General features: G+C 29.0%; 1 protein-coding gene across 1 annotated transcript in view; it reads left to right on the top strand.

Annotated features, from left to right (window-relative positions):
- LOC130668130 (uncharacterized) overlaps positions 1–4,752 on the top strand; it is a 93,239-nt gene extending 88,487 nt beyond the window's left edge. The window contains exon 10 of the mRNA XM_057470243.1: positions 1,410–4,752. Within this exon, the coding sequence (XP_057326226.1) occupies positions 1,410–1,414 (5 nt within the window). The 3' untranslated portion in view covers positions 1,415–4,752. The remainder of the gene's footprint in view (positions 1–1,409) is intronic.
- The last annotated feature ends 16,814 nt before the right edge of the window (positions 4,753–21,566 follow it).

Raw genomic sequence — 21,566 nt, 5'->3', positions numbered from 1 at the left:
CGGCACTGTCGATGAACGCAGCGCGAGATTCAAACGAGTGGAAGGGTACTCACAGGCACACTATTACTCTCACATGTCACTCATACATACTCACGGGACTCTACGATTCGCGCTCTCCCCACTAGTCTCACACGGAGACGTTTCAATATCCTCTGACTCTAAAGGGTTAACCTCATCTTGGTCTCATCCACAAGAACTATGTTTTAGGTTAACCTCATCTTGGTCTTACCCATCAGAAATATATACGTGAGGTTAACCTCATTTACGCCTGAAAGTTGCAAAAGTCACACAAAATGCGACTTATCCAAACTCAGATTTATATGAATTTTAAATGGTGAGGACAAATTGAGGCAAACCTCAAAATTTTTTATTTGAGGTCTAAAACCAGAATTATTTTTCGACTCGGGTTTACTCGTATAACTTTAGCTATTATTATTAATATTCTAGATTTCTTTATTTTAATCTTACAACGAATCATTCATTACTAAAAAATTATTTGTGGAATTATTAAATTTCAAATTTCCTTCGATCATGGCGGCCATTTCTAATCAGTGGCTCCTTTTTCCCTTCTGTTTCTTTACCAATTGCACGTGATTCGATGAGAGTCTTTCTAGATCTATAAATTTAGGCTCTGGAGGCTTATTTTACCTTTTTAAAAAGATGATTTGAACCAAAACTTGATAAAAGTGGACAAAGTTACCACGTTTAGGTTCAAATCACCTTTTTAATTTTGACTCGGGATTGTCATTAAAATTTTCAAACTTCGTGCAGCTACAAACTATTTGTCATAATTTTCTAATTTTTTTATGTGTTAACTCATAAGCTAACCACCAAAACTTGCATCTTTGCGATAATTGAGGAATCATACTTTGTAAAATTAATGAAATAATATAAATATGTCAATTTTCAAGTGCTCAAGAGCTCCAAATTATTGTTGCTCTCAGATCGACCTTCAAAACTCTACCGTCCATCTTACGGCTTTATATAATAATAATTATTATATATTTAAGATTTATTTTTGAAATTTATAAGACTATGTTAGTTTAATCAACTTGTTACCCTTTGAATACAAAGCTTGGATAGCTATCATGTGTTCTAGACAAAACTAAGGCCAGAAAATTTGATCCACCGTGTGTCATTAAATACGAGAAAAAAGTTTATTTATAAATATTTCAAATGGAAGCACACGGAATTTAGAACAATATGTGCAGCCCCACTTTTATATAATTACCAAACTTGTACTTTTACATTTTTATACTTCTGGACGAAAAAATAAATCGATCTTAAAAAAAAAAATTTTGGAAAATCCAAAAGTGCACAACTCAACTTTCACTTCATTTATTTTGTTATTATGAATTTTTATTAAACTTTTAAATTAATAATTTGATTTTTTTATTTCTTATTTTCAGTTTAATTTTTTTCTAATCAAAATTTTGCTCACCTCGAACGTGAAGTGGAGAGGTAATGCTCTATTGTCGCCAAATTAAAAAATCCGGGTTCCGGTAAACTTAAATCATCTCCAAAAATTTATTACAGCACTTAAATAGAAAAAAAAATACACTGGTGTGAAGAGGATAGTCTATCCCTGATTCAGAAATCTAATTTGGAATAATTCAATCCATGCTGAAGTGTATATCTATATATAGTAGGGTGATCCAAAAAATAACAAATTTTTTTTTTTCTCGACAACAGGTTCAAAAGTTTCATTTAGATAAAAAGAGACGCCTGTGAAAATTAGAGCTCTGAATATTAACATTAAGAGGTTCCTCACCGCACTTTTCTATTTTCCATAAGAATAACATGGAAAAATTTTTTTTACGTCTTCTGATTTTTATAAGTAGCTAACGATAAGACATAGGAATAAATGGCAAGCATATTTTTGTAGGTAATTGAATGCTCTACAAAAAAAATTTCTTATCATTTTTTAACACATTTTTTTTTGTCATTTCTTTGCATTCGCTGAGTCACCAATGCAAAACTTTGAGAAAAGTAAAAAAAAAAATAATTTTTTAATTTTGATTATGATTACACAATTAAAGAAACAAAACTTGCTCCTTTAATTGTTTAGCAAAACTTTGATCGATGATTCCCAAAAAACAGTTCGATGGATCAATTTAAAATTTTACAGGGGTCTTGGGGGTACATTAAGCTAAAAAAGTCCCTGGCAACAATATTTTTTTTTATCGATATTTGCAGAGTAGCGGTTGATTTACTAAAAAACCAAAAAAAGTCATTTTATTGTACTTACTTCTAATGGATGTTAAAAATAAAAAAAAATTTTTTTTCCAAAAAATGATGACAGGGTCTTGTAGGGAATTTATTCAAGTTTTCAACGCCGTCCTTCAATTTTCTGTGCGATCATTGGTACCTGAAATATCGATGATCAAAGCCAAAAGGATCATTTTCTGTTTGAAGGCTGATATCTGCGAAAAATCGTCCTACGAGGTTGAACAAAAAACCAAATTAAAGCTAGATAAATTTGCTAAACGAGCTATGCATTCGTTTAGTTCAAAGAATTTTTCCGCGGTCCGTGGGCTCTTCGGAAAAAAAAAAAAATTTAGAAATTTTTTGTTTCGCGGTATTTCTCATGTTTGCGCAGTAACCGAAGCTTTTAAAAAATTTTGAAAAAAATGCGCCAAAACTAGAGATTTTAAGCTACAAAACGCTTTTTCTAAAATCTCGATACGATCATTTTTCACCAAGTTACAGCCTTCCAAAAATCACTAAAAAATTTATAAAATTTTTCTGCTCTTTTAATTTTTTGCATTAGTGTAAATCTATTTGTTCAAAAGTTATTTGAGGTTGAAGTCGAATTCATATTAAATTTTGAGATTTTCTTACTTTTCCGGCGAAACTATCAGACCTATTACAAAATATCATTGGATTTTTTTTGTAGACAATTTTATTCCCTAGAAGTTATTTCGAATAAAGTATTTTCGGATTCCCCATTGTTTTCTAGTTATTTTTATTTTAATGTCAAGCTAATAAAATCGATCAGAAGACTATTTTTTTTATGAGCATGTTTGAATTATTTCAAATTAGATTTCTGAATCAGGGATAGGAAGTAATATATCGAACAATTTTTATATACTTGAAAGTTCTCTTACTAAGTTTATTATTAAAAAAATGATAACAATAGTAAAAATAAAAATGGCAGCAAAGTTTTCCAATTTAACAGTTTAACAATTAAACTAAAAGAAATTAGATAGTGATTTTCGAATGGGTTCTGGTGTTAAAAAATACCAAGATAATAAAGAAAAATTTTAGCCGATTGATTGTGTCTATCCGGAGTTATCGTGTTACTCAGTTTCATACACGACAATTGACAACTTGTGTCTTTGGGATTAAAATAATTGATATTTAATTAATGGAGTAATCAATCGACTTAATATTGGTGCGAGATTATTCTTTAATAAATTGTCTTTGTATTAGTATACAATTTAACTCATTTTAATGTCGTTAAAAGAGTATAGAGAGAATTTAATGTGAGTGAATGAGTCGAAAATAATAGATCGATCATAAAGCATGCTAGCGCATTCGCGCTTAAAGTGCGCAAAATTTAAGTGGTTTCACAATTTAATGAATTAATATTTCCCGGGTAATGAATATAATTTTTTCATGGACATAAAACTAATAAGATGCTGGCCGTCTTTGAATTTTTAATATCATTAATCATTATATCATAAATGAAAAGTTTGTGTAATTGAAATAATGTTATAAAATAATTTTTATGATGTCTGAATAAATGGATGTTAGACTATTTTGTATAAAAGATATCTAATGAACTGACCAATCTATAATTAAAAGAATATTGTAAAATTATTTTTAAGTATTTCATCTTGTTCGTGTTTGCAGTCGATATTTTCAATAAATTGGATTTGTGTCTTATAGTCTCTTACAGCTATCAGTACATAAGATATGAGTAGGGCTTATGATCAAGACTTAAAATTGTTAACCTGTGTAGAAAAACTTCGTTCTAAAAATGTTTCAACAAAGTTTATAACCGTAAATTTCCACATTTGAGTTTTTTGAGAGAATTTTAAAGTTTGAGTTAATCATGTTTGGAACCTCGAAAACGTTAAAGAATAAAAACAATTTTCTAGGCACGTTTTTCTAAATTTGAAAACCCACAATGAACCTTTTTTTGACTTTTTATAAGATTTTTTTAGGAACGAGGTCTGGAGATTAAAAGGATTTTTCATGATACCAGCATCGAAACTTGAAGTTTCAGTGTCTCTACAGCCCGTCGAAAGAAGCTAATTTCAAGCCAATGCTGCAAACAACTGCTAGCGAATTAGTAATTCAAAAATACCTCCATACAGCGGGCAGAAACATGCGTGTTTCTTCCCTTGGGAAGAAACACAATTGTTTCTGCCTGGTTTCAGTTATATTTAATGTTCATTTGCAGCCTTATTACTCTCATTTGTTTGCTTGTCACTTCAGTTCACTCATTTTATTTTTTAAGCGACAGCTTTAATTAACCAAATAAAATTACTAAAAAATGAGTGAAAATAATATTTTTGTCTTATTTACTATTTAAGGGTTTAGTCTAGTTGATCATTTTTGAAAAATCGTTCTTGTTTTTTTTACATTTTTTTAATGTATGTGTATCCAAGCATATTGTGCCAAATTTTTATGTAGATCCGAGCAGCGTAAGTGTATTTTTCTGAATCTAAAGGTCGACAAACATGATTTTAACAAACTAATGTTTTGAACAAGAAAAAAGCACTTCGTACGGTGAAGTCATCGCAGATTAAATTTTGGTAATATTTTTTCTGCCCTCCGGCCGGAAAGTGGCAACTTTCGGGCCGCTGCCCTAAACGAAGTTGCAACTTTCCGGCTTCGTCGAGCAGAAAAATAGTATACGCACCTTGGCCAGTAAAAAAGAAAGCCTCAGACCACATGTTTGTCAGCCTCGGCTTCGCCTCGGCCAACAATTACATGTGCTCTGAGACTTTTCTTATTTTACTGGCCTAGGTATGTAATATACTATTTTTTTTTTTTTCAAAAAAACTTTAAACGCGTTTATCTCGAAACTACGTTTTCACCGACGCCAATCACGGTTTCTCCGGATCCCGTGAGCTGATCCTTCGAAAATTTTAACCACATATTCTATATATAAGTACTTACAAGATGAACTAAAATCATATTAAAATTTTGATTTTAATTAATTTTTTTTTACAACTAACGGCGAAAAAAAACACTTTTTTTTATTTTTGTTAATTAAAATTAGTGAAAATGGTCCAAAATTAATATTGCTAGTATGTCTCGTAGGTATTGTCATACCAAATCTAAAACACTTCGATTTTTAACTTCCCGCTAAGAAGATTGTAAATTTTCAAAAATTCGGGAAGTTATTGGTTTCGGTCCGATTTACGAAAATCGAATTTTCATCAGACGTCGACGTTTTGAGGTCCTAGGGAGCTATTCTGACTAATTTCAAGATGATGTCCGAGTGTATGTATGTATGTATGTACGTACGTACGTACGTATGTAAATACCTGTATCTTTCGAACGGATGAACCGTTTTTGAACCTTAAGGTGTCATTCGACGCGGCTTGTCAATATCTTGAAGCTGAAAGAAAATTGAGCTTGATCGGTAGGGCTCGTTCAGAGATATTCCAAAAATAAAATTTTTTCAAAAATGTTTTTTTCTGATAACTTTTGATGGGCTCGGTGGATTGATTCCAAAATGGACTGGGCTCTACAGCTTTATTAGCCGCGTCGAATGCCATCTCACCCATCAAAATCGGTTTATTCGTTCAAGAGAAACCGTTGTCGAAAGAATTAAAAAAAAAAATTTTTTTATTTTTTCTGAAATATCTCGAAAACGACTCGATAAATCGAATTCAAAATTTGATCAGCTTTAGAACTTAATAAACCACGTCGATTGCCACCTCAACCGTCTCAATCGCTTATTCGTTTGAGAGATATCGTTGGAGAAAAAATGGCGAAAAACGTTTGTTTTCGAAAACAACAGCATACAAACGTATTTTCGAGCTCGAAGAGCTCGAAAATGTATTCACAATAATTTTTTCGAGGTTCTTGAGCTCTACAAGGGCAGAAAGTTGGAGATTCCTGCACTGTGCGTCATGATGCCCAAGGCGAAGCCGAGGGCATCAGACGCGCAGTTCAGGGCTCTCCAACTTTCTGTCCGTGTAGTGTATACTATTTTTCTTTATACTCGGACGAAAGTACGTTGACAAATCAAAGATGTATAAATTATATAACCACGTTTTAGCACGTATTGATGCCTGTCCCGACATTTGCGGCACGAGCGAAGCGAGTGCTGCTGGTCGGGGGGCAGGCATCAAATATATCTACAAAAAAATGATCATTACACATTGTTAAAAGAAATAATTATAATTATGATCCTTTCGGTAACAGACAGTTAATAATTTTCGGATTTTACTTTTTTTTTTTTAAATCCATTACAAAAAAATAAAAACTAAAAATATGCACTTGTAGAAAATTTTAAAAAACTGTGGGCATAATTTTTTAATTTATAATTTATCGTTTAAAAAAAAATCAAAAAATTAGTAGACATCGGCTGATTTCAGTATCATAAATAATTTCTAATTTTTTTCTAATTACTAAATTTATTAAAAATAATTTTTTGTGTTTTTATTAATCTTTAGTAAATTTTACTTTTCCAAAAACACAGACATATAAAATTTCAAATTAATTTTAGACAAGTTTTGAGGTTATAAATATGCGCGAGAGTGTCAGCAAATCTCCTCGAAGTGACGGTAGTATACGTATAACCGGGTGCCAGTGTGCACGAAAAACTCTTTCGTCCCGCTGTTACTTTCTTTCCGCCCGCTGTTATAGATGGCGCGCGAGTAATCCCAGCACAGCAGAAATGTTCGACTTTCTGCCGTAAACTCGAGGCCGAAAGTACGTACTTTCGTCCGAGTATGAAGAAAAAATGAATTTAAAAAATTTTTTTTTTATATATTAAGACTTCATTTATCATCTCTAACAGTGTTTGTATACTTATCTTTCATAGCAAGCTTGCAAGAAATTCTCAAAAATAGACCATTTTTCTGGCCCACGAACTAGACTACACCCTTAATAAGTGACTGTAAATCACATGTTTCTCATTCTCTATCAGTTCTCCGCATTATCGGCTTGAAATTAACTTGATTCTTACTGGCTGCTGACACTGAATCTTCAAGTTCCGATGCAGGTAATCATGAAAAATATAGTGTATGACTTAGGATAAAACACGATTTCATACTGCGAGTGGTGTCAGCCCTCGTCTGCGACTCGGGCAGCCAACCTGACCCTAGTCTGAAATCGTCTTGTTTCATCCCTTGTCACACAATATACTATTTACTCTTAAAATTTTATGAAGTTCCAAAAATAATTTACCCAAAGTTCAGAATTGCTTCAAATTTGGAAGTTCAGTATTACCAACTTTTTCGGAACGAGCTTTTTTACAAGGAAGGCTTAACTTAAAATATGATATTAATAGAATTTTAAAATAAAAATGGAAAATTTTTGTATTAACTTTTTACAGATTTTTTTTTTAATTTTGTTAATTTCTTCTAACAAGGCCCATCAAAACATTGACCTACTATGAGTTAATGATGAAAAATTAAGAAATAATCAAATTGAAACTCTATTCTATAAATAATATCATGATTCGATACTCTTATCATCAGTATGTTATAAGTACTTTCTATATACTTTGTTTTCCGCAATTATATGTAAATATTAAAATTTCTGTGAAATACCTTATGGAAAACAATATATTGTAATCGAAGCAGTCAAGTAGCCGCGGCCTAATTATGTTTAAGCAACATCAAAAAAGAAAGAATATAGTTTTCAGAGAATGTCACTATTTAAAAATATTTTATTTGTTTTGTGGTAAAAAGTGATAAAAAATATTGAAACAATTTTTAAAACATATCTTTATGTCCTAAAACGTAAAAATTTAGTGATCAGACCATGGTCTTCTAATATTTACTAACTATATGTAATGAATCGTTAATTCAAAAATAAAAAGGATCGCAATCCCGAATATTATTTATTTCTACTGTATAGAGAATACTTGAAGCTTTAGTTATTACTTGTATTTCTACGAAGTATTAAAAATTATATAGTACACTGTAAAAAAATTTGAGTCTACGGTGTGGCATGAATGATTTGGTGTTAAAATTTTCAACACTTCTGGTGTGAAAGTTACACGACACACGGTGTTGAATTTTGGACCGTGTGAATTGGAGCGTTTAGACAACTAATAGATCGACTTTTTTGTTATAATTATTAGTCTGTGTTCATTTATTTTTAGGACAAAAAAAAACTTTTTTTTATTATAATGTTTAGTCTACCTTGGAAATGGCGAGGAGTCGATAAAAATATCGAAAAATTATAACCGAAAACAATTACAAACAGTCTGGACACTGCGTGGGTGTACGGAGTACTGAAAATGTCGGAATTCACGTAATTGACCGCTCTCTTAAAATGAACCAGTGAAATTTCACTGATTCACCAGTGAAATCCACTGGTTCAACTAGTGGACTAAGATGATCGCTTGGCTCACTGGTTGAACCAATGAAACTCACTGGTTTAACCATTGAAATTCACTGGTTGAACCAGTGACACGCCGGTGTACTACATGAATATAAACAAAATAGCTTAGATTAATTTTATTTTATTATAAACGTTTATTTAAAAACAAAGTGAACTAAAAGAGTCTTAATAACAATTATATTTAATTATAAATTATTTAGTAATAAAATACATAATATTTATTAGGATTTATAAAAATTGAATTTGTTTCCATTTTCAATGGGCTTTTTATATTGTTTAATTTTAAAATTATGTCATTCATTTTTGAGGTTAGCTCCAAGCTATTGAAATTACTCCAAAGTTATTTATTTTTAAACTCTGTAAAAATTGTGTCATATAATTATTATTGTTACATAAAAGTTGGTTGAAATATTACATGAAGATAATCAATAAATATTATTTACTTATTGACACAATAAAACACTTAAATATATTCATGTACAGAATGCTGCTGTACCCGCGCGCTTACATATTTTTAGTTCACTGGTTGAAACCAGTGAGCGCGACGTTCACTGATTTAACCAGTGAACTTTTAGTCACTGGTTAAACCAGTGAATTTCACTGGTTGAATCAGTGGAATTTCACTGGTTCACTTTAAGAGAGCGCGGTCTGTTTTTTAATGCTCGACCTCCTAGGGGCCTTACCAATCCGTACCGACATTCTTCAGGAACTTTTGACTTTTCCTAATTATAATCGTCTCGTAAACAGCTTAAAATTTTTATCAAAGATTAAAATCAGATCCACTAATTCAAATACAGACCAATTAGTCCAAATCCAGTCCATTTAGACTAAAACGAGATCAAATTGTTCGGCATGGAAACACTACACGGTATGAAAGGAAAAACTCATACCGTGTTGACAGTACAAGGTTTGATATTTCACACCGTCAATTCACGCCAAACAAACCGTGCAAAGTCCTTGGGACTATTTTCCGACCAAATATTTTTTACAGTGTATTATATTCATAATAAAATCTAAAAATACAACTAATGTAAATAATAAAAATTAATATTATGTGCATTGGTAATCACTGGTTATCAATGATAATGTTCGATATTAGTATATATGTAACGCCTATGTGTACTATGATGTTATAAATGTCAAATTTACAGGACTAAAATATATAATGTTCAATACAAAATATGAAAAACCACTCGACTACTATTTTTATAAATATATTGTTTAAACTATTTTCTAAAAGTAATTCACTGTTTATCATATATTAGCGTTAAAAAAAAAAAAAAAAAATTAAATGTGGGAAAAATAATGTATTAAAAATTTTTTTTTACCTATTCCATGGCCATTGAAAATACGAGAGAATTAAATTTAATTTAGGGGAAGGGGGGGGGGGGGGCAAAGCGGGATAGGCCGGCAAAATGGGATACCCTCAAAATTTCGTCAAAATTTTTTTTTCTCGAAAAACTTTCGAAAATGGTCAAAAATGACATCTAGTATCATTTTACACTATTAAAAGCTAAAAAAAATAGTATATTACATACCTAGGCCAGTAAAATAAGAAAAGTCTCAGAGCACATGTAATTGTTGGCCGAGGCGAAGCCGAGGCTGACGAACATGTGGTCTGAGGCTTTTTTTTTTACTGGCCAAGGTGCGTATACTATTTTTCTGCTCGACGAAGCCGGAAAGTTGCAACTTCGTTCAGGGCAGCGGCCCGAAAGTTGCCACTTTCCGGCCGGAGGGCAGAAAAAAACATTTTTATATTTTTTGCGAAAAGTATAAATGAAAAAAATGTATAAATTTTATCGTACTACAAATTCATTTCCATGAAGTATCACAAATTAAGAAATTTATTTCTTTAATTAACTCAAGAACAATAACAACAATAATACTAATAAAAACTCTAAAACTGTAACATTGGTAATCATCATAATTTTCACTGTTACATTGTAACTTTCATAACTTTGTAATATTTTATAACTTTAGTGCTATAATATCACATTATTAACAGTTATGTTAATTTTCTAATATTCAATATTTAATTATTTCTCTTATAAAAATAATTTCTTTGGAATGAAAACTAACTAACATTATTTTTAACATAAGTATTGAAATTTATAATAAATAACGATAACGATATATAACTGATTCATCGTTAATGAAAGATAAATCTCTAAAATTATTCACAATAATCACAGATAAATTGAGTATCGTCGTCCGAAACACGTAAATTTTATTACTTATATCAATTTAGAAAGACATTATTACATCAATTTTATTCAGTTGAAAAAAAAAAAAAAATTTACTTTTTTTTGGGTTATCCTATTTTGCCCGCAGAAAATAAAAATTTTTTTTCTGATGGCAGTCTAAAATTCGTTATATTTATTTCAAATAGAATCAAAATGAAGCCAATTTACGATATTTATGTCCCTAAAAACCAAATTTTTTGTTAAGTATCACGTTTTGCCCCCCCTTCCCCTAATTATTTTGATTTTTAGGTAGTTGTTTTGTGAATTATTATCGAAAATTCTTTTCTTCAGGAACATTAAATATTTAAATGAAGGATCTTACTCCAGGTTTTTAACAAAATTTGGAAAATATTAAAAAAAGATTTTTGTTTGATTGCTTTTTACATATATAAATTTTTTAAGAAAAATTCGTTAATCAATCCAATAATATTGGTTAATAGAAGCTAAAAAAATGTTCTAATCGTTGAAAAATGTGCCATGTGGATAGGCAAAAAATTTTATATAAATATGAATGTTTGAATTAATGTCTTTGATTCTTCAAAGGAAAAAAAAATGTAATAATATGTGAAAATTAAAATCTTTTGAATGACTATGGGGCATTCTAAGCCAAATTTACCACTTTGGAATCCAACCTCCTTCGTTTTGGCTGAAAATTTTTTTCATCTTCTAACCCATCAAAAACGTTTATCAAAATTTTGTATTATTTTATAACTCAACCAAAAAAAAGTTATGAATTTTTATAAGAAAAAAGATTTTTTTCAATAAGCTATCTTTTTCAAATATTAACTTATCAGGACGGTCTTTTTTGTAAAATTTTGGTTTTAAATATGTTTTTAAAGAAAAAATAGGAAAAATTTTTTAAAATTAACTTTCGTAGATTTTTTCAAATTTTTGAAAGCTTTTGGCCGGGTTCCAAAGTGGTCGATTTGGCATGGAATACTCCATACATATAATAAAACAAAAACAAAGTCAAAAGTTACTAACAGAACTTTGACAATCGATTTCTATTTATTTCTTTTGCTAAGAATATCAATATTATTAAAAATGTTATATATTTTAGATCATAGTTTAAAATTGTATTAGTATGTAGATTATCTAAGTTTGTGAGAAAATGTAATTGGAATTCACATTATTAACAAATGTAAAACATTATTTATCAATTAAAAAAATGTCTTCAAAAATTGTACTGTATTTATTCTCTATTTAATTTTGTCAGAGTAAAATTCACTCCAAAGAGGATTTATTTTAGCATTAACACTCTAGACGGGATTGCACTGTTAAAAAAATTGTTTAAATTTTCAAAAAATTGTATATAACGCAATAAACACATACGTTTGTGCTTGAAATTTCATAACTAATTGGACGGATTTTTGCACTAACGTCTTAACTAACCTTATAAGTTAAGACATTATTGCAAAAATCCGTCCAGTTTCACATAGAATTTAAAATACATGTTTTTGAATTTTCAAACCCAATGAACAAAGATTTTATACAATTGTATAAAATTATATACAATTCTATATAATTATATACAGTTTGTATAGAATTGTATACAATTTTTGTACAGTTGTATACAATTTTTGTACAGTTGTATACAATTGGAACGGGCCATTTTTTCTATCCAATTGTATATAGACTATACATATAAGCTCCTTGAGCTCAAAAACATTGTTGTGGATATACTTTCGAGCCCTTCAAGCTCGAAAATACTTTTGTGTGCGATTGTTTTCGGAAAGAACCGATTTTAGCATTTTTTCTCCCACGATATCTCAGAAACAAATTGACCGATTTTGATGGTTGAGGCAGCAATCGACGTATTTTATTAAGTTCTAGAGCTGATTAGATTTTGAAGTTGATCGTATAAGTCGTTTCTGAGAAGTCAATAAAAAACTAAAAAAAAAAAAATTTTTTTCCGTAATTCGCCAATATTTTCGAGTCTACTTGATCAAATGATCTGAAATTTTTAGAAAAGTTGATGACCAACAAGCTCTTTCGATTGCCGCCCCAACCATCCAAATCGGTTCATTAGTTAAAAAGTTATAGACCGGCCACACACATACACACACACATACATACATACACTCGGACATCATACTGAAAATAGTCAGAATAACTTTCTAGGACCTCAAAACGTCGACATCTGATGAAAACTCGACTTTCGAAAATCGGAGTATGAAAACAATAACTTCCCAATTTTTCGAAAATCTTCGATTTTCTTAGCGGGAAGTTAAAAATTAATATTTCATAAAAATATATTAAGATATAAGTAAATAATTTTAATTAAACACAAATTCTGAAAATAATGTTTGTTAATTTTTATTTGATATATACATATTATCCATATACGTAACAAATAAAATTAAGTATAATTTAAATTATTATTGATAAATTACATGATATTATTATACATACTATACATATTTTATACCCATTATGCATACAAATACATTGAAGACTTATTTATAACGATGTATTATCAACTAATTTTTTTAAATCATTATTAGTTAGACATTTAAAAAGTTCCCTTGTAAAAGTATTAGGAAGATTACAGTTTTCGGAAACATCATAAATTAAATCATAAGCATTGAATAACAATCTTCTTCGTCTCAATACTGTCTCCAAACGGTGTTTAATTATTCCACCGAACAACGGGAAAATAGATCGAGGATCCCAATTTAAGAGTTTATTCTCATCACTTATGTGTGTTAAACTGACAGCCAATTTATGTTCAGACCTACTATCTAATAAATTATAAAATGTAGTATCACTTGTATCAATAGGCACTATTTTCAGTTGTTCAATTTCTTTAATACACCGATCACGAATTTCATTCGAGTCTTCATTGTTCACTGCTGCTAAATTCTCTTCATTGACAAAAAAAAAATTAGCCATGCTCGTTTTTATAATATGTTCTCTAATTATATACGAAAGCTTTGATTTATAGGATATTGAGTCAGGAGTTTGTCTATTGCCAAGCGGTATATTTATTTTAACACCATAATCAAGAATTTGCTTAATAATATCATCATTATACGCTAAATTAATAGCACTATCAGGAATTTCACTTCTACACTTTGACATAAGTTTGATATTGATCATACTATGATTTAATAATAATAGTAATGCGTGCAAGTTTTTGAACTCTACAGTTAAATGTAGATCATCAAGTGCTTCGGTAATCGATCTCTGAACAATAACTTCTGCGCCATATGTAAGAAGAAGCCCAATAATTTTTAAATTGCCTATTAACAAAGCTGAGGCCAGTGGGGATCCTATCCTATAGCAAATCGTGTTCGGATTAGCTTGATTTTTTAATAGTAGTTTGACCATTTTTTCATCATTATTATTAAGTGCGATAATTAATGGTGTTTGATCAATAAATCCATCAAAGTTGATAATAGCACCTTTTTTTATGAGAAACTCAACATTTTTATAACGTCTATGCATAACTGCACGCTCCAACGGTGTGAAACGAGGCTTTGTAAAACTTTTTATATTAATGTCGGCACCTGCGTTGACTAAACTCTCAACAAGTTCGAAATTCAACCCTTCAGCAGGAATATGAAGAACTGTACCACGGTAGGAATTTACATTTATATCCGCATTTTTCTGTCGAAGATAATCGATCACTTTTTGATTACATTCCTGAACCGCTGAATGGAGAAGCGTTGTTCCATACTCGAATGCATCCACTTCATAATCAAATCTCTTAAGCACTTCATTATCAGATCTCTTAAGCACTTCATAAACAAGCGATGCTGAATTCACCCGTGGAATAGTTATATTGATATTCTTAATATATCCTTTTTCTATCAATTTATAAACGTCAATTTCCATCTCAAACGGAAGGTTTGCCAATTTCAACAGTAAGTTTGTATCGTTGTTGAATTCTGGGTTGCTGGGTTCCATTTTTAAGAATTCGATTCAATTAATTGTTGTAAATTTTGAACAAATAAACTTTGACACTTAACTACTATTGTAATAGTTCACTTTGAAACAATTTAACGTTAAATTATAAATAAACGTTACTTTATACGTGTAGTTTTACTACGAGAGTAAATGCACAACTGATGGTCCTACGATGAAAAATTTACCTCTAGCATAACTTAAAATCCCCACCACTGTCCCAACCAATCGTCTTGAAGTTACCCCTACTCCTCCCTGCAAAGTAAATCAATAAAAAAAGTCCCAAAAACAAAAAATCTCTAGGTTTAGAAATGACTGCATACTTATAATTGTAAAGTATTCTAAATTAATTTTGGATTTAAAATAACCGCCGAAAAGGAAGTCAAATACAATGCTTTTCTTAAGAAAATGTTAAACAGCACTTCGGCAAAAGGTTTTTTTTTTTTTTTTCAAAAAATTTTATGGGGGTCTGTCGTACTTCGTATCGCTCTGATACTTGATAAATATATCAAACTCGTAGAAATATGATGATGAGAAGAAAATTTTCCAACGGGTCTATCGTGTCCTGAAGGATCCGTTGTACCCCGGTATCCCTTATATTTGTATGAGCAACAAATTCGCACAATAAAATATCAACACCTATTCAATACAAAATTAGATATACTGGTAAATTATTAGTTCTATTTATATACTTACATATGATTAAACGAAGTTTGTTTGTTATGTTTTAAATTAATGTTCATTAATGTTTAATGTTATTTAGTATATATATATATATATATATATATATATATATATATATATATATATATATATATATATATATATATATATATATTAAATGACCGGTATATATGAGTTAATGTTTTCGATTAAATATAAATATTATCAATAAATTTTGTCATGAAAAACACGATCAATTTGACTTATATATCCTAATAATTATGAAAATTATAATTTTTTTTCCAGTATATAATAAAATTATCGATCCGTGTATGTGCATGTTTAAAAATATATGGCTTTTACCTTACATATCCTGTATAATACTTAAAAGTTCCAACGTTATCAATGATTCACATTTTTAAAAGAAGCTTTTTCTAAACATAAAACGCTTAAAAAATTTCATATTTTTTTCAATTACAGCTCATTGCAGTTCGTTATCTAATAAAGTAGTATACGTATTCAAAGATCATTGTTTATGATTATATGCGTCGGCTATCAGTACTACAACGACTAATAATAAAACTTTCGACAACAATAGTAACAGACGTAATTTTTTGTAATCGTCAAACAATCGCATACGCAAAAGTTTTTTTTTCCTGATTGCAATGCTCATTTTTAAAAGTACTCAAGAAGTAAAATTGCTGTACACTGCGGACGGCGCCATGATAAACCCAAGTAGCTCCACAGATACAATCTCGATAAGTGCTCATGTTTTACTGTAGTCCAGCAATGAAGTCATTAGACATATTTATGAAAAGTGAAGCTAACAATTAGTATAGTAAATTGTTTTAAAAAATTAGTTTTTTCTGAGTTAGAACTCGAAGGGAATCTTCAGTTTTTGAAATGCGAGCATATAAATATTTTTTTTTTTTGATTGTATTATTGTATTTATTCTTATAATATATACTTTTATTACTAACTATTAATTTATTTATAAAAATTATTTACATGGGTAGTGTCCATCAGGAACTGAGTGCATCTGGTTTCAAAATTCTGTCGATAAAATTTTAAATGTACGTACAGGTCTGTACAATAATGAGGCGACGTCTATAATTGTCTAACTACTATAGACTGCAGCTGAAGTTTCATTTAGCTGACGTCTTAAAACTTAAAGTATATTGTAAATATCGGCACCTATTGTTGAGTTTAAGTGTGAATTAACAGCGAGGTGCAATACACAGATTAATGATAATAACACGTGCTTACTATCGAGTAATTACGTAATTACGGCGCCTCAAAAATGAAAGGACATAAATTACAAAAAATTTCGTTAAATGTATATAGACTTGACCAGGTACCTCATTTAAAATCCTCTGTTATTTAATTACCCTGACGCTTTAACAGATCTTTTGATAATAATTTTGTTGCTATATTCAATTTATCTATTTTCGGTTGAATCTATACTAATTACTTTAAAATATTCATATTTCGATATTCGTTGATAATTTTTATTGTTAATATTTTATGATTCTTTAGAATATATCTTTGATGAATTTTTCAATTTATTACTCAGAGAAAAATATTTTAGAATACGTATATTTGTCATAATGATATTTTAAATTTATTTATAATGGAATAAAATAATCCAGAATAAATATTTAAAATTTTTAAATAAAGCAATATTGAATATAATACATTTTTTTTTCAAAAACAAAATAACAAATAAATAAATATAGTCACTATACTTAAAACGAAGACCATTAAATTAAATTAAAAAATGTTTTTAATAGATTATTCATTCGTACATTGTAAAAAAACGGAAGTAAATCTGGATATTATTTCAATCCAAATACACTCTACCACTCGGAGTTCCGGAGTTTAAAAAAAAATCATTTTAAAAAAATTTAAAACGACTAAAAATATATTATGTGCATCAAGTACGTTTAAATAATTAGTAGATTTAATAAAAATCTAACTATTGTATTTGTCCTCATGATGGAATTTTCGAAAAATTTTGCTACCTCTAAACTCAGCTCGATGAGCTGAGTCAGGAAATACATTCAGTTCAAAAGTTTATATATGTATTTATATATATATATATATATATATATATATATATATATATATATATATATATATATATATATATATATATATATAATATAACGCGCCGTTCTCCAACGATAGCGTCCGCAATTCTACACCGATCTTAATGAAACTTAGTATATTTATTCTATGGACGATTACCTTGGATGAGTTCGAAGATGAGCCAATTCGGCCAATAAGTTTAGAAGTTATGGTTAATTGAAATTTTTTAAAATTTTCAAAAAAAATTTGTTTGCCGCTTTAACTGAATGTAACTTCTAAACGGAAAGAGATGGCTTATTTTCGTTTGTTCCATGTGAAAGCTCGTCCGATTGCCTACAATTTTGACTATACAACTCATTGATTGGACCATTTTTTCTAGTAGATAAATGGTTTTGAACATTTACAAAATATTATAAAAACTTATTTTATGCAGGTTTTCACTTTAATTATAGCCACAATTTTAAACCAATCACCTTGAAATTTAGTATACGTATTTTGTGGGTGACTACCTTGTTCGAGTTTGAAAATGAGCTCAATCGGTCGATTAGTTTAGAAGTTATAGCATTACAAAATTTTCAAAATTTCCAAAATTCATATTTTTACTTTTTCTTCCTTCAATATCTTTTGAATGTGATAACTTATCGACTTTATGTAAAATTCATCTGAAAGCTCTCCGAATAAATTTTAATTTTCATGCCTATATATATGTCCAGACCACAGAAATTACTTATTTTACCATTCATTTAATGAAATTTTGCTATTGCATTAGTTCTCCTACTTCTTAGTACATTCATGGAGCTATTTAAATTCATATTATCGCAGTGTGACACTTATAAAATCCAAACATCTCAATTCAGTGGGTATATACAATTTCGTTTTATCGACAGTGTATAAATGATATGATACATCAATAACAAGATTAACATTAGTTATGATGATAATATTCTCTATATCTACTCGTCGTTTGATATTCTAATAGGCTTTTTATTTCAAATATTAGTACTAATTTCAAGTATGACACTTTGATGTATCACAATCAATTTTTAATCTTAGAATATTTTATTAGTAGATTTTATTGAAACCAAATTATCGCCTTTGTCCTTATGGTAGAATTTTCGAGCATTAAAACCATAATCTATCATAATTTTTCGAATAGGGTCCGGAATACCATTGGTCCGATAGTTTGAATATATGCATACGGATCTTTAAATAACGTCAAATCAAAACATATAGTGCATTATCATCAAAAATTCTTCTGAAGCTCATTTAGTTAGCTTCAATTTTTGGCATTATACTTATAATTATTTGATTTTTTTTGTTTTATCATCTCGAGAATTTCTAAGAAAATGTAAAAAAAAATTTTATTTCATTATTATCTTTTATTTGAACAGTGAAAAAATTCAATAATGAGAAATCTACTTCCATTTCGGCTGCCGAATGGCCTTTTTTTTTTTTCTATTTGTATACTTTCGAAAAATTAAAACAAAATTTTTAATAATTTGTCAGCATCTCAGTTATTTTTTTTTTATTTTAGTCTTTTGTGTATAAACAATAAATTTACAGACAACAAGTAATGAATGTTTAATATATATTTGGGGTAATTTTATTACAGAGAATTTTTTATTGGTGAAATTTTCCTGTTTTTTGTTATCGTGTTTACTAAGTTTTTCTACACAACAATAATAGACAACTTGTGTCTCTAGGATTAAAATAATTTATATGTTATTGATAGAATAATCAATCGCTTTAATGTTGGATGGAAATTATTTTTTACTAAATTGTCTTTGTATTAGTATACAATTTAACTGATTTTTGTGTAATCAATAAAGTGTTCAAATTGGGTTTCTCCTTTATAGTCCCACATGGAACCCAATGTGGAAAAACTAACTATATCATTTTTTTTTCGAGTTGGGTTTTCCCACTTAGGTCCCACACAGAACCCAAGGGGAAAAAAAGACTATTATTTTTTATTTTCACGTTGGGCTTTCCCACTTTGATCCCACACAGAACCCAATGGGAAAAAATGGCTATTATTTTTCATTTTCACGGTGGGATCTCCCACTAAGATCCCCCACAAGCCCGAATAGGATAAAACTTACAATAATTTAATTTCTTTTCGATTCGGATTTCCCAATTGGGTTTTTATTGGGTCCTCATATGGATTTCCCTATTGGGCATGCCTTATTGGAACCCAATGAGGTCCACATGTATACTCTGGGCGATCCCACAGCACTTTTTAGTCGGGATACTCAACAAGATGACAGTATGAAAGTTTATACAATATTTTGATTTCATTAATTATTAATTTTTTAACTAACAAAAAAATTAAAAATTTAAGTAATGTATGTTAAATAATTATTTTTTTAATTTTAAGCTATTACTGATTTCATATTCTTGTTAGGCATTATATGATTACTTTTCAAATTTTTTCTTGCCATTTGTTTGTAAATTTTTTATAAACAAATGGATTAATTAAAAATTTTTGAAAATTTTTTTTTCACCATATTGTTAGCGTAAGGAAATAATGATTAAAAAAAAAAAATTTTCTTACTAACAATATCTTATTGTTTATAATCGTTTTTTTCAAATTTTGATTATTTAAATAAATCATTAAGGAATCGTTTTTTTAAAATCATAATTTGTATTTCTAAATATATTGGCCAAAAAAAAATTTTTTTTGAAAACAATTTATTAATTTATATGTTCAACAATTTTTTTCTAGAACATAAAAAAATTACAAAAACAGCAACCTGCAACAATATGGCAAATAAAAATTTTTTTAATTTTTTAAAAAACATCTGGATTTTAGAGTACGACAAAGTCCAAGCATTGACTCAATTTGTCAACAAACAAATTGCTGTAACTTTGCAACTATTGCAGATACAGTTTTTGACCTTCAAGTCGTTTTTATACAGTATGAGTTAAGCTTTCTTATAAATTTTAAACCTAACGTTTATCTGTTATAGTTCTCTAACAACACGCATTTATTTATAAAAATTGTAAATGCGTTTTTAAGAAAAAATTTTTTTTTTCTTTAAATTATTATTTCCTTACGCTAACAATATGGTGAAAAAAAATTTTTCAAAATTATTTAATTAATCCATTTGTTTATAAAAAGATTATATAGTTTATAAAATGGCATGAAAAAATTTGAAAAGTAATCATATAATGCCTAACAAGAATATGAAATCAGTAATAGCTTAAAATTAAAAAATACACTTGAGAATACAGAATAATAATGCTCACTGTACTTATTATTTAAAGACGCCGTAGAGTATATATATATATATATATATATATATATATATATATATATAGGTATATTGTATACATACAATGCATTCGTACGGTGACCCGTAGGATACCCTATACACTCACCCCTGAAAAGTGAAAGTCGTAACGATATTATTCGTTGAGTAGATTTTACACCTCATATTTTTTCCATACCGGGCTCCTTATATGAAAATCGATTCTTAAGGAGTAAACTCCAAAAATTTCAAATTTTTTCCCATCATTTTTTGGAAGTGGTCCATCGTTCCCCGGAATTTTTTTTTATTGCCTTAATTATGGATATATTATGATGGGTTTGTTCGAGATAGATCGAAACAACATGAATATATATGTATACCTGATGCTTAAAAGCTACAATAAATAATTAGCTGCTTAGATGAGCCATCGTTCCCCGGCCTCCCCTATACCATATTACACTAATGTTGACATCATGTGTGTACCAGAAAAGACATTTTATATATAATGTCAATCAAATATTTCATTTAAAAAATAATTTTTTGTAGGAGATTCTGATGATATAATTTTTCATTATAGTTTCTTTTACAATTATCACTATCCGTTTGTATTTACTTAAGAAGCAGTTTAAATACAATGTAACCACTTCTACTTCAAATTATTTTATAGTAATTAAATAATTTATCGTTTATTTTACAAATTTCAGTCCTACACAAAATAAAAATTTACTTATTTTGAAATTATCCAAAATATGTTACTAAGAAAATTCATTTAAACAATACATCTCAGACATTGTAAAAGTAATAGAAACTGGCGCCATACTGCCGATTCAAAATCTTCTCACACTGAGAGAACAATTTATTTGAGCCAAATAATTTTTGT

This window comes from Microplitis mediator, chromosome 5, assembly GCF_029852145.1.
Source record: "Microplitis mediator isolate UGA2020A chromosome 5, iyMicMedi2.1, whole genome shotgun sequence".
Lineage (NCBI taxonomy): Eukaryota > Metazoa > Arthropoda > Insecta > Hymenoptera > Braconidae > Microplitis > Microplitis mediator.
Note: the sequence above shows the minus strand (reverse complement) of the source record. Positions and strands in the feature narration are given on the sequence as shown.